Consider the following 13,467-nt stretch of genomic DNA (forward strand, 5'->3'; position numbering starts at 1 on the left):
GGAAGGCACCAACCCTTCCATGGGTACGGGGAAATCTGTATCGCACACCACGGTCACGCTTGCTTATCCTTGAAACCTTGATATCGCCAGCTTCAACGGCAGCAACTCTGCTTCTGCACTGTACTACAGGCGATGGATCGTCGCGCACTGCCTTTTAACGGGGCCATCCAGCACCTCCGGATGCCAAGCGCCGATTCCCCAGACGCCTCTCGGACCCCAATTGGTGCCGAACTCCCCGTTCCGCTGGCCCCGTCGCTTACACCATGACCTCATCAATTCAGTGATGATCAAGGCTGATAATTGCCAGCTCGCAGCCCCCTGGTTTCTGAAAAGGACAGTGTCCAAATCTCCCAACTGTTCCTTTCTCCTCTTCAGCCCAGAATCCTTTCCCCCACGACACACCCTCACGATAACGACAGAGACACACCAAACACCAACCATTGGCCCCGGATCCATCCACGCCCGGACGTTCCGGACAGGCCTACACAGCCGCCCAAACCCTTACCATTCACAAGCTTTGCGTCTTAAATCGGGCAGACTCGACGAGATCCACCGTGTTTTTGGCCGAGGAAGAGAGGGCCATGTCTGGCGATTCTTCTTTACCTCTGCTAGTCCCCTCTTCCTCTTCTTTTGTTCTTCTCATCCAAGTACAACTTGTGGCATCCTCGCTCAACGGATTGCCCTTGGACTATCTTCGGCCCTTTCTGCAGCCTGCCGTTTAATTGTGACCCGACATTAACTGTACCTTGGTTGAGACTTGAGGACCTGCGCCAATTCGGACTCAATGAACCATGGCTACGTGTTCCCCGACCGAGCCTGTCCCTAACACTCAGGCTTTGGACGCTCTGGACATTCAAGATGATGACTCGATTATCCGTAACCAGGATGAGGCTGAGGCTATCCTACAACCAGCCCTGAGCGCAGTTGCCAGGCATTTGACTTCACAAAATACACCGACAATCGAAAAAGCCCTGGCATTGGACAAGAGTGGAGGAACTTTGTTTCGTGGTCCTGCCGATGGAAACGGCGACACAAGTCCTGAGCTCTCATCTTCGCCTGAGACATTACCTCAAATACCACATTCTATCCCTCCGCCCAGCTCCTCAAAGCAACTGCCGACTGGCCAGTCGTCAAGCTATCCTCTACCTTCACCGTGGCAATCCCAGCCAAGACCATCCCCGGTCAAGAGTTCTTCAAACAGAGCGTCCGGGAGCGTGTTGGGAAGTGCTCTAAGCCCAGCCCGAAACCGATCGAGGTCGACAGGACAAGAGGCATTGAGGAGGCTCCAGAAGGCCCTGCCCTCCCTCAGCCCGCCAACTCATTTGTTACCTTCTATGCCCACTTCGTTCTTCTCCAACTCCAACGACAAGGTCAACACAGACAATTCGAATATCCCAGGCCGCCTCCAATCACCTCGAGTTCCTCCCAATTCATCCCCTCTCTCGCAAACGAGACCAAGGCCTTCTCCGCATCAGGGCCGGGGGTTGGCTCCGCCTGCAGTGTCTCCATCGCGCCCTAAGGCTCTACGCCGAGTAACTTCTGATGACAGTCTCCTTTACCACAGCCTATCCCGAACTTCCTCTCTAGGCGACGATGAAAGCTTCCAGGATGTCCGCGAAATGGTCAATATTCGATTCATGGCGTTAAAGGACAGCCTTCCTGATGTGCCCAATTTCAAGATGCCCAGTCTCCCCAAGCTTTATAACCAAGCAAGAAGATCGACACTGTCTCTCAGTGCAGTCGACTCTTCCGACGCTCATGGAACTCACGGCCGCCTTTCCAAAGAAACCAGCACCTCCTCCAAAGACGGGTCAGCCATTCTTGATCGGGTCCTGGAAGGCCTCACTGGTGATGTCGTCATCATGGGTGGTTATCGAGGGTCTATCCTACGGTCAGCCGAGGCGCCTCACCAACAGGTCTGGGCACCTGTGAAGCTCGGCCTCAATATGCGAAAGGTCAACTTGGAAGTAGGCTTAGAAGATAAAGACGAGGAGAGAATGGAGGAAACTATCAAACCTGACGGAATGTTGAAACACATTGGGCCCGTCGACATTTCTCGCAAGTTTATCAAGAAACTGCGCTCTTGCGATAACGCCAGAACGGGAAAGCTACGCATATGGGACTACGGTTACGACTGGAGACTAAGCCCGCCGTTATTGTCTCGGAAGCTGCAAGAATACCTTCAAAAGTTGCCTTCAAATCGGCCAGGAACTCCAACCGAGTCCCGAGGGGCCCTCGTTATTTCCCACAGCTTGGGTGGTCTCATAACACGGCACGCCGTTAACCAGCGTCCGGATCTCTTCTCAGGGGTTTTATACTGCGGAACGCCACAACGTTGTATCAACATCCTGAACCCCCTGCGTCACGGTGATGTGGTGCTCCTGAATGAAAAGCTCCTCACCGCCAGCGTCAACTTCAGCATGAGAACTTCGTTTGTCTTCCTACCAGAGGACGGATTCTGTTTTGTGAACAAGACGACTGGTGAAGAGTACCCAATCGACTTTTACGACCCGCAGGAATGGATCAAGTGGCATCTTAGCCCGTGTATGCAACCAGCTCTTCCTCCCTACAACCGCCCACACTCGTCGTCGCTGTCGTCCTTCCTCCCGAACTCGCTACGCACCCGCTCCGATAGCAAGAGTGAGAAGCAGCCCCCTTCTCCTTCGACAATTGCCCGAGACCGCAACCCTATCGCACCCCAACTCGACGGAAGCGGCGCACACGTAGATGAACCGCTACCCTCAGACCCCGAGCGCCAGCGCTACCTCGAGTACCTAACCCGAACCCTGAAGATGATCCGCAAGTTCCGTTCCGAGCTCGCGCATTCGCCATCGCACCAGGAAGTCAACGCATATCCTCCGCATGCCGTGTTATATGGCAAGAGCATACCCACTGTGTACGCCGCTCAAGTCACCAGCCGCGATGCCATCCCCTGCTTGGACGCCTATGACGATCTCCTATTCCGGCCGGGTGACGGCGTCGTTCTAGCCAAGGAGGCCATGCTTCCGGACGGCTATTCGGTCGTTCGCGGTGGTCGGGTCTGCACAGAACGTGGCCACATCACCATGCTCGGCGACTTGCCGGCCGTGGGGCGGGCCCTCGAGGCGCTGGTCAGGGGTCGCCGGAAGGGCATAGGGTTGGGGGTAGGCAGTGATGGGGCCAACGAGGTGGTAAGGCAGCAGGTTGCGGCCGAGTCGGGGTAACACAGCACGGTGCGATGCATGTGCTCCGCATGGAGATACGGTATAGGCGAGATGAGTGAGATGAGATGGGATGGGATGAGATTTACTGGTCCCCCCTTGCCGGTCTTTGAGTATGCGAGGCGTTGTATGGGTGTGGATGTCACTAGGTGAGGGGAAGGAAGAGGCAGGCATGAAGAATGAATGAATGAATGACAGAATGCGGAAACAAAAACGGTATATCCGTCCGTTATACATGCATTATCGGATCGGCGTCAGGTAGCCTCATAGCTCTGTAGCATAGCTTTTGTACAAGTATCTTTACACAGTGACATGTAGTCAGAAGGCAGTCTCTCCAGTTGTCAGCCCCCCAAACCCAAGCCAAGACAAGCCAAATCTCAAGAACTCCGGAAACGCCTCGGGCCTCTTACACGGCCAACCTCTATGCTACAAGCCCTCTGCCATGGGCTTCCCTCATGATGCAGCCCTGGCCAGGGCGAAAGATGTGCATTCGTTTTTTCGCGTAGAGATCGCGGTTGCGTGCGGGTCTGTTGCTCCCGTCTAGGATGGCCTCGTATGTACCCAGAGGCAGAGAAATGCTGATATTTTGTTATTAAGAGCGACGCCGTGGTTGGACATGGCAAGTAGATGCCATGGATGCGCATATGACATGCGAGAACGACTGATGATCCGCCTCTTCCTGGGCGGGAAGCCGTGTGTGAGAGGGTATAAGTGCATGGCGCCGTCACTCAGTATCCAAGGGTGCGTTGGCCGTACAATGCATAATAGCAACGGCAGGCTCTTGTCCAAAACATGGTCAAGGGCAACGTCCTTGGAATATGTGCCATGAAGAACGCCACATGTGTCTGGCGCTCTGTACGAATATGTGACTTATCTTGCACCTGCACTCCGTTCAGGCCGCGCCAATGGTCTGGTAAGGTTGCGGGAACGCGCTCAGCGGCAGAATCCTCCAGCAAGGCGGCTTCCAGCCAGGAGTTTGTTCGCAGAGCGTCGCGAGCGCAGTCTGAATCTGGCGGGCCATGCGAACGTAAACCATGGTAGGCTCGACATATGAGGCAGAATCGGGAGACTCCTCGGCGCGGGGCACGAATATTATCTCCTCGAGACCGGGCATACGGGCCTGGATGCGACGGAGCAACTCGACGGTGAGACTGGCAGCAGTCATGGAGCGGTATGTAGTGTCAATCCAGAAGAGGGCGTCGTTGATGGCGAGGCGACGGACGGCGGCGAGCTCAGCAGGGTCGCACATTGACATGCAAGTCTGGAACTGAGAGTCGGCGGCCATGTAGCCATCGCGAGGACCAAAGTAGAGAATATCGTATTGAGGGTTGAAAAAGACCTGACCGGGACCGCGAGCAAAGCCAAACTCAAGCTGGTAGTGCTTCAGGGCCTCGGCGCGAGACTCGGCGCAAGCGTGGAGGTTGGCGGGGATGGGCGCGGGCGATGTGCACCCTGTCCATGAGAGCGAATCTGAGCAGCCGGGCCATGAAGATCCGCATCTTACAGGGACGAGACGTGTCTGGGGGAGATTGTAGTTCCAAATCTTGAGTCGGAGTTCTGTGGGAAGCCTGCAGAAATAATGCTGCGTGAGAAAGGCCGAGGTCAGTATTCGGTGTTGTTGCGCCGGTGAGGTGGATGGATGACTTACAAAGGCGTCGGCCGGTTGAGATGGAGGAAACGTTGTATTGAAAGACATGTTTGATGTGTGTTGATTGGGTTACGCAACCGAGTATTAAGAAGTGACGATGCCCGCGTCAATTGAAGCCCGAGCTGTAGTCGGTTGAGAAGTAAATCGTCGAGCGCAAATGCTGAAGAGTGTGGTATCGTGATGCTGTATGTAAAGTCGCGTGTGATGTACAATAACGCCAATGACGGAGTACCAATGTCAAAGGTACTGGCGTCAAAGAACAAGTCGGACAAGATGAGGAGAGATCGAGACAAGGAGGGGCAGACAGAGCAGGGCTGACCGAGGATGCTGTACTAATATAATCAATCAAACAATGGACGGATGAGGGCGTGAATGACGATGGAGGGACTCGAGGGAGTGCTCGAGCATCGCTCACACTCACGCCCACGCCCATGACCATGACCTTGACCATGTCCATGTCCCTGCTCATCCATGTCCATGCCTACCCATGCCCATGACAATTGACCCGTCGGCAAAGGCTCAAGGACGGACCCAAAAAAGCCCCCCCCTTTAGCCCCAAGCCCCCAAGCCAAAGCCCGACGGCCCCCCCAGTCCAAGGCAGTCCATCCAGCCCAGCCCAGCCCAGCCCCAGGCGTGGATGTGTAAGTTGCCGGGGGAAGTACCCAGTCTGGAGTGTCGAGGGGTTCCAGACTCGATGACAACAGCTTTCATCTGCCTGCCAGAAGGAATCAATCACAATAATATCAAGTGTGTGCTGCGCCGTCCAGTGCAGTCCAGCTGCAGCTGCAGAGATTTCCATGTCTTCCCCTCAGCCCCGACACCCTTGCTCCCATCAACCTTGCCCGAGGCTGTCAGCTGGAAAGCCGCAATCCCACCCAACGCCAGGCACACACACCAGACACGAGAACCGACTGCTTGGGTCCGGAGAGCCGGGGGTCCAGGCGTGTTATCGCACTGTTAAACCGCTCTCAGCCTAGAACCAGTCCCAGAGTCCGACGAGACCCTTGCTCATGTTCGTCTGTGGCTGACAGCCCAACGCGCAAAAGGCTTCTTCCCATGGGATGGGATTCGAATCTGAACTGAACTCCTCAAGGACCATGGACCTTAGTCCCCGGTGTCACCGGCTATTGGTCATGGATCATGGATCATGAACCAAGGGGTTCTCTCCCCGTCGTGCCCCATGCCATCCCATGCCATGCCGAATGCATGGCAGCCACAGTCTTTGATAACTCCTGTCACTTACATAGTTAGTTATCCGCTTTGTGTCATCCCCCGTGTCTCGCTCGCTTGATCCGCGCCCGAGCCGAGCCCGCGGCGGGCCTCGAGGAGAACTGATCTTGCTGTGGACTGTGCGGGAGACCCTCGATTCAAACGAACCCTGGGGTGCAAAGGAAACGACGACGACGAGGTTTCCGAAAACGTTCACCCCTCTCATCAAGATGCTTTTTTCTTTCTCGTACGGATGTCAACAGGCCGAAGTGTGCAGAAATGTGAACATTTGTTGACCAATCGTCTTGTGTGTTCGCCCCAGCTCGTCTTGGCCTCCAGATATCCCGCGAAGAAATCACATTTCTCCAGGGACAAGGGTCCTGGATCCCTGCCCTATACCACTTATGAACGGTTCTCTTCGCCCTTGAACCGTCGATTCAACATGTTGTTGGTCAACATGAAAAAAAGGAAAGAAAAAAATCTTCGCAGCCCGCCCTTGTCGACCTTGGGCGCATCGTACCCAGCTGGATGGCGCGGATGGCGCTGTCGCCGTTGATCCAAGTCTTTGGAGCTTCTCCTCGGGCTACGTATTGCTCATCGTGTGTCGTCATGGCCTTTTGCCCAACCCCCATACGCACATGATCTCACAGGGGATGCTATTCCGATCTCAATGCGACATCTGTCTTGTCCCAATCTGGCTGTTTTGGCGCCCCGGCACACCAAGGGGTACATCGATCCGCAAATGGCCTTGCTTCCTTTGTTCTCGCCCTCTTCGCCCTCGCCGGTGCGGAACGTTTGACTGATGAGTATCCTATCCACATGCCGTTCGCTGCTCCAGGCCCAATCGTCAACTGTAATCTGTCATCTATTTGTCAACTCTCGAGCATCAGGGCCCAAAGGACTCAACTCCAACCATGCCAGTCGCGGAGCATCACCAGCGGTCGGGGCCATTGAAGGATCACAACAGCGGGCTAGGAGAACTCTATTCGTCCAGAGATCAAGAGGTGAGGCGAAAATCGCCATCAACCCGGGACGCATCCGTAATTAACATCCATTCACGTCCTGGTTGCAGACATCTGCAGGACATCAAGATTGCATTAGGCTGCCTGTGTCGTTGCCTCTGCTCTGCTTGTTGTCTCCGGTTGCTGCGGGCAGAGACGCCAAATCCCCATAATTTGGCGCCCCCAAGTCATCCTGTTCTCGGTTTGGCCTGGAGCTAAAGGTTAGAGTCCGCGTTGAGAGAGGTGGGGCGCTGGAGGATTCGAGCATGGAGTTGATGAAAGCTGCATCTGATCTGCATGGAGCCTTCTTGGGTCTTCAATGTGTAACAGGTCGGGGCTCAGAGGGCCTCTCTTGACGCAGTGTTCGGTCGTTCTCAGTCCGCCAATGATTATCAGACTCGAGGTATCATGATCGGATCCAGTCGGTCTCGGGTTGCCTTTGCTTGCTTCTCCAAAGACGCATCAAAGTGCCGGTTCCATTGCCGGCTGTAGGATTCCGAATCTTCAGCTCTGCCATTGCCCCTGCTGCTGTGTCACGGATACCCTGAATTCCGATTACTGATCAGCGAACGTCAACAGCCCTCGCCCAGATGCTGGGTTCCTGGATGCTGCTCCCAGTTCATTGTCCATGTCCATGTCCTTGTCCTTGTCCTGGTTGGTCTGGGCGTCTAACCATAACCGGCGAAGACACTAGCACCGTCGATCATCCGTGGCGCCTCACAGCGAGCGACCTCTTTTCTCATCAACAAGCTCCAAAGCTCAGGCCAAGCTTGACCATCTTGGCACATGCCAAACGTCAAACTTGTGCCAACATCAACATCGGTGGTGCCCATTGATCATGTTTTGAGCGCAGCCATCGTGAAACGGCTGCTGGTATCCATCTGTGCTTTTTCTGCCGGCTCGACTCCTCGATCCTTGCTGCTGCGCCGCATGACTGTGTCGGTAGTCTGTATAGAAATAGGTATTGTTAGACGGCCGCATCAATGTGCCCAGGTAGGGTTCATGCGACAAGCAAGGCTCCCAAAGGCAAGGCATCATGAGGATTGATACGCAGCAGAGGCAGCATCGTTATTACCTGGCAAAAGCAAGCCGGCAGGCCTCATCTCGGATACTTGCTGCATAAAGACTCTTGGGTGGCAGGCCCCCTGTCCCGTAAAGAGGATTGTATCCGCAGAGCTGAAAGAAAGGACGTTGCATCGAGACTTGATTGATTCATTGCGATGCTCGTCGCTGGGAAAAGATGCCCTGGCCGAAGATTTTCGGGGTCCACACTGCGGCTTCCCTTGAATTGAAAGACGGGCCATGGGGCGTGCGTTGGCAAGCAAGCTGCCAAGGTGTGGCTGCCACCTGTGGCTTGTCTTTTCCATACTGGGTCATGTGCCCAGCCATGTGACTATCGGTTCAAGGGTCCGCTTTCAACTTCAACTTGCAGAGGAGCCATTTCGTGACGCTCCACTCACACGAGAAACCTCCTATGCAATGCAACTACGACGCTGTGGACGGCCGTCGACGCCTTCAATGGACGGATTAACTCCAATGGCCGCTAGTTGGCCATCTCCCTGTTCCTCTTCACAACGGACGCACATAGCCGCTCGCGCCAACGGTTGACAAGGACTGAAACAGTTGCCGGTGCCAACCATCTTGGCTGCCTCTGATTGGGCAATGTCTGCTCTAAGCGCCCACGGCAAACACCCTCACAATCGCACCGACTGTGAACGCTGATCGCCCAGCCAATCCCGCAACACGGTTCGATGCTAATCTCTCACTTAAACGGAACGGGAGGTTGCAGTCAATTTAGGACACACATACTGCCGGTCAGCGCGCCTAGCCTGCATTGCTCGCATGGGCGCTTCAGTGCTATCACCATGCTCTGCTCGATCCCATTGGTGTTGAGGACGTCATAGTGCTGGTGTTCATCGCTTAGAGAGCGCCGGATCTTGTGAGAGAGCGGTAATTGATGGTTCCCCAGATGTGTATATATCTGTATCTTTGATCCCCACGAACTGACTCCTCCTCCTCTGTCAACAACTCGGCAGTCTCCCTGTGGTTAGTTTACGCCCTGGTTTCCTTTTCTTTTTCCTTTCGTCTCCTTCTTGTCTCTTCCCTCGGGCGGGTCTCGGGTTTTCTTTTTCCTCGTCGTCTTGTTTCCAGCACCTTTCCTCAAACAGTCCCTCTAGTCGATCTAGTGGCAATGGATCCTACCCTTAGCCACATCTCGACGGGCTCCAAGACGGAGATCTCGGCCGCCTCCAATTTCGACGCCGACATGGACGATGCCCAGTTCGAGTCCAAGTCTCGCATGTTCCGCCTGACCGACAGCGCGAGGCTGGGCCTGACAGTTCTTGGGCTCGCCGCCGGCATCACCATCCTGGGTGTCTCGGCAGATTCCATTGCCGTCTACAACGCCACGCATGTCCCCGGCGATTTCCTGCTCCCCCTGTGGCCGGCCAACTTTGACCTGCGCCCTACGGTGGCCCTGGTGGTCTGTAGCGCCGTGGTGATGGTGGCTAATGCCCTCTCACTAGTCGCCAGCAAAGTCCCAACTGTAAGGCACCGATCCCCATCTGCTTGCTTTTTCGTCTCGGGACTAACGGTGGTGATGAAAAAGATGCGCAACAAGACTGGGGTCGAAATGACTCTTGCATTCGGGCCACCAATGGTGGCTCTGATCGCTGCAATCATTTCCATGTCATTCTTTTATGCGGTAAACGCGTCCACGAAGGCTGACACCTTGCAAAGCTGGTCTTGCCGGTGGGAGAACGTCGCAATGACGACGCAGCCACACTTTGACACGCTCTGCAAGCAAAGCCGGGCTGGCGTGGCCCTCTCGGTGATGCTGGTGCCCGTCGAGGTCATAATCCTGGGGTTGTCGGCGTATCAATTCATGCTACGGAGACAGCTCGACCTGACCGCACGTGGGCCCGGACGCAAGGCGGGAAGCCCGGCGTTGTCTTAGAACTCTCGGGTACGGGTTCCAAAGGCCCGGGTCGAGGTCACCCATCACCTTGGCTGCCGGTGGCGTGTGCAGAATGAAAAGAGGGACTTCTTTGGAGAAGGGGGGAGGGGTGTGAGGGGAGATGTGGAGGCCAGGGGTCGGTCTCGACTCTTGGGCTATTTTATGCTGCTTTATTGGCGTTCCTTAATAATTGACGAGACCTGCACGACCCGAACTTGAACTGCTTTCAGGATGAGTGAAATGCGAGATGTGATGTTGGCCAGGGCAATGTGGATCTTGTAGGTTTCTCTTAACGGACATACTTGCGAGATCCATTGGCTCCGCTTGCGAGGCATGAAAACACAGAAACCCTCTTGTGCGTGTCATGATTGGCCGGAAAGGGTTGCAAGGAGCTTGTTGACGCCGGAAATATTCACACTCACAGTGAGAGCACATGGGTAAAAGTCCCGAACCATGGACACATTTAGCTGAGCCCATAGAAGGTTTGCTTCGGTGCAGAGGCTGTGGCTGTACGGATACAGGCCTCAACCTTTGGTGCCCATTAAGCTTTAGATCCTTGCGTTGATCTCCAAGCTACTAGATTCTCTAATCCGGTCTGTAGATATCCATCTATTCTATTATAGACGTCCAAGTAATCGTTTCTCTGGCGACACATTTTTAATTATCCGGATCCGGAGATCTGTTCACAGAGTTTTGCATGCGTATCTTGATTCGCAACACAAGCTGACACATTCCCCAAACTCAGACTGTGGCTTATTGCGATAAAACGACAGCTCATCTTTCCGGGCTTGACGGCTGGACTCATCACCTGCCATCGCCACATCATCCACGATAATCAACATGGCATACGGTCATACGCCTTCTGGTTACAAGTTTCCTTCTGACCGTATGAATGATGGCATCTGAGGTTCTACAGACATTGAAGAGCTGACACCATTCACTAGGGCTCACAAAATGTCCAAAGGATCAGGTACCGCTGGTACTGCTGGCATGCGGCTCATGTTGGTCAACTTGTTCTTCTTATCCTCCCCCGTAGGCTAACGGCTATAGTTTCCCCAATCACCAAAGGCATGGCCCTTTATGTCCATCTATTCCGTCCTATCCGGTCGACAACCTAGCTAGGTAAATGGAGACAAGGCTAACATCTATTACAGCACATCTAGAGATGTTTGATAGTGCGCTATCACCAAACAAGATGCCACTCCCGGTAATTACTAACGCGTTGCCGTAGTAGCTCGAGACTATGCAACATCAGCGGGGAAGCCCATTCTTAATGTCGCAAATAGTTTCTCACTACTAACGCCTGACAGGATTCGGAGTCGTAGGGGGGGTTCTCAGTCCTGGTAGGTTGCATTATCCCCACGTGTAGACCCATTCGTCAACTAACGCCCTCTCTAGTATCTGACGGTTACAAGGTACATCTAATTGATAACCTTAGGCTGCCGCGCTTACCTTTCCCATAGAAACAGGGGTTGGCTCCCGCCCATCATCGTGTCGAGATGTGCAAGCTCGCTGCAGAGGATGAGTACGATTGGCTAACAGTCGATCCCTGGGAGGCTGAGAGTTCAACTACTATCCCAACTGCTCAAGTGCTAGATCATGTTGACCACGAGATCAACGAGGTCATGGGAGGCATCGACTGTGACGACGGAACCAAGAGACGTGCCAAAATCGTCCTCTTGGCTGGTCTCGATCTGGTTCAGACCATGTCCACGCCTGGCGTTTGGGAGAAGCGCGATCTTGACCATATTCTCGGCAGATACGGCCTTTTCGCCTTGGAGCGCCGGGGAACTGAGACCGAACCGGCTTTGGCAAGCCTCAAGCAGTGGAGACATAACATACACATCCTTCGCAAGGTATGTCTTTTGCAACTACATGTGCCACGGTTTCGGTGGCTGGACTTAGAAAGATGCAGCATGTCACCGAAGATATTAGCAGCACCAAGACCCGCTTGCTATTGAAGCAAGACGAGGTGAAGAGGCCCGATCAACAGCCGGATGGGGATCGAAGTAGCCCGAGTCTGAATGACATGTTGGTTCAACCTCTGGACAACTCCAACTTGCTCTGACGTCGTACACAGGATCCCCAACAGTAAAGTCAGGGACTACATTTACAGACATAACCTATATCGCGGCTCCAGCCTCGACGACCTGCAAGATAGATAGGCCCCGTTGATAAAGGGCTGTTTCCAAGCCCGCCAAGGTGAAAGCTAAGCATTTAGACTCTACAGGGGGGAGGGGGTAGGAATATGGCTGGCATAGAACTTGACCGGGTCTCGACTCTTGAACTGACAAGGTCTAGGCCTATTGCCCTTCTTGACAGGTCATATTCCAGAATCAGTAATCAACAAATCCCAAAGTCCTGCGCGCTGACCTGCAAGCTGGGCCCGAGACAAGCAAGCAATGGGTTGGAGCAAACAAAACAAATACACGCCTGAAACTTGACTCGGTCATGCCTAGCGCGCCCACAAGACCCAAGGCCCAAGACCCAAGCTCACGCCCGCGGAGCCACGCTGTGAGGCATGCATTCCGACAATCTGGATGCCCCTAACGAGTGCCTCGCATTCGGATGACGGAGATGACGTCCGCTTCCGATCGAGCAGAGATCGTGAATCGAAACCGAAGAGTGTCGGAGGCCGGTGTAGGGTAGTCGACCCCGAATCTCGATGCCATTGCCGAGCCTGATTCCATACCCGTACGGGGGAGATTAACCACCGCCAGGAAAAAGAAAAGAGCACCTCGGCCCCAAGATCAAGCACCGGCTGCCACGAGGCATCCCTCAGATCCCAGTGGGTCAGGCCGCAATGCATGGCCGCCTGGAAGATGCCTGTACATGTATTCGTAGGTATGTAGCATCCAATCTCTCTACTGAGGGTGCCGGCGATTGATACTACAATGAGACGCTACATCCATCGAGGGCAGGCAGACGTGGACGAGGCAAAGAAGGAAAGAGGTCGCTTGTTGCTACAAAACACACAATGATTGCGTAACATATCGGTTTCATGTTGAGATGAGGGAGGAGAAAACATAGGAAACCTGCAGAAGCTGTAACGTGAGAATGGCAACACGAAAAAAAAAAAACGACGGCCCATAGTCTGACCTCGCCCCCTTGGCGCCTCCAGAGACCAGAGACGGCGTCTGGGATGCTTGCTCCCTCTGATTGCTCCAACGCCAAGTTGCAGTGGCCGAGACAGATTGCTTCTACAGACGATATACCTGCTCGCACTGGCCGCCCACAATCTCAGACTTATCAGTCTCTTGTGATATGCAGCGGACCGTCCAACCCTGCCATGATGACATTATATGGCAGCACAAAAGCTGTACGTGTTGCCATCCAATGGCCAGGTGTCAGCTCGAGCAACCTTCTTTCCTCCTGAGCGCTACTAGGGAATCGACTCCATCCCAGGAGATACCATGATGCCCCCGATGCACCTTGCGCCGGTGATGAACATCC

The 13,467-nt window shown here is 54.3% G+C and overlaps 4 protein-coding genes across 4 annotated transcripts; 3 read left to right on the forward strand and 1 right to left on the reverse strand.

Annotated features, from left to right (window-relative positions):
* Positions 1-791: 791 nt before the first annotated feature.
* On the forward strand, positions 792-3,203 carry NCS57_01040700 (uncharacterized protein; the record flags this gene model as incomplete). The annotated part of the gene is made up of 1 exon (XM_053060153.1): positions 792-3,203. The coding sequence occupies one exon, from the start codon at positions 792-794 to the stop codon at positions 3,201-3,203; it is 2,412 nt and encodes an 803-aa protein (XP_052910547.1).
* Positions 3,204-4,092: 889 nt separating this feature from the next.
* On the reverse strand, positions 4,093-4,896 carry NCS57_01040800 (2EXR domain-containing protein; the record flags this gene model as incomplete). The annotated part of the gene is made up of 2 exons (XM_053060154.1): positions 4,093-4,782; positions 4,849-4,896. 2 exons carry the CDS (start codon positions 4,894-4,896, stop codon positions 4,093-4,095), a joined length of 738 nt encoding a protein of 245 aa, XP_052910548.1.
* A 4,197-nt stretch (positions 4,897-9,093) lies between these two features.
* Positions 9,094-10,014, forward strand: NCS57_01040900 (uncharacterized protein; the record flags this gene model as incomplete). Its single annotated transcript, XM_053060155.1, has 2 exons — positions 9,094-9,603; positions 9,667-10,014. Exons 1-2 carry the CDS (start codon positions 9,250-9,252, stop codon positions 10,012-10,014), a joined length of 702 nt encoding a protein of 233 aa, XP_052910549.1. The 5' UTR covers positions 9,094-9,249.
* Positions 10,015-11,513: 1,499 nt separating this feature from the next.
* NCS57_01041000 (CTP-transf-like domain-containing protein) lies at positions 11,514-12,179 on the forward strand (the record flags this gene model as incomplete). Its single annotated transcript, XM_053060156.1, has 3 exons — positions 11,514-11,870; positions 11,930-12,045; positions 12,095-12,179. 3 exons carry the CDS (start codon positions 11,514-11,516, stop codon positions 12,177-12,179), a joined length of 558 nt encoding a protein of 185 aa, XP_052910550.1.
* Positions 12,180-13,467: the final 1,288 nt, after the last annotated feature.

Source organism: Fusarium keratoplasticum, chromosome 8 (genome assembly GCF_025433545.1).
Source record: "Fusarium keratoplasticum isolate Fu6.1 chromosome 8, whole genome shotgun sequence".
In the NCBI taxonomy this organism is placed as follows: Eukaryota; Fungi; Ascomycota; class Sordariomycetes; order Hypocreales; family Nectriaceae; genus Fusarium; species Fusarium keratoplasticum.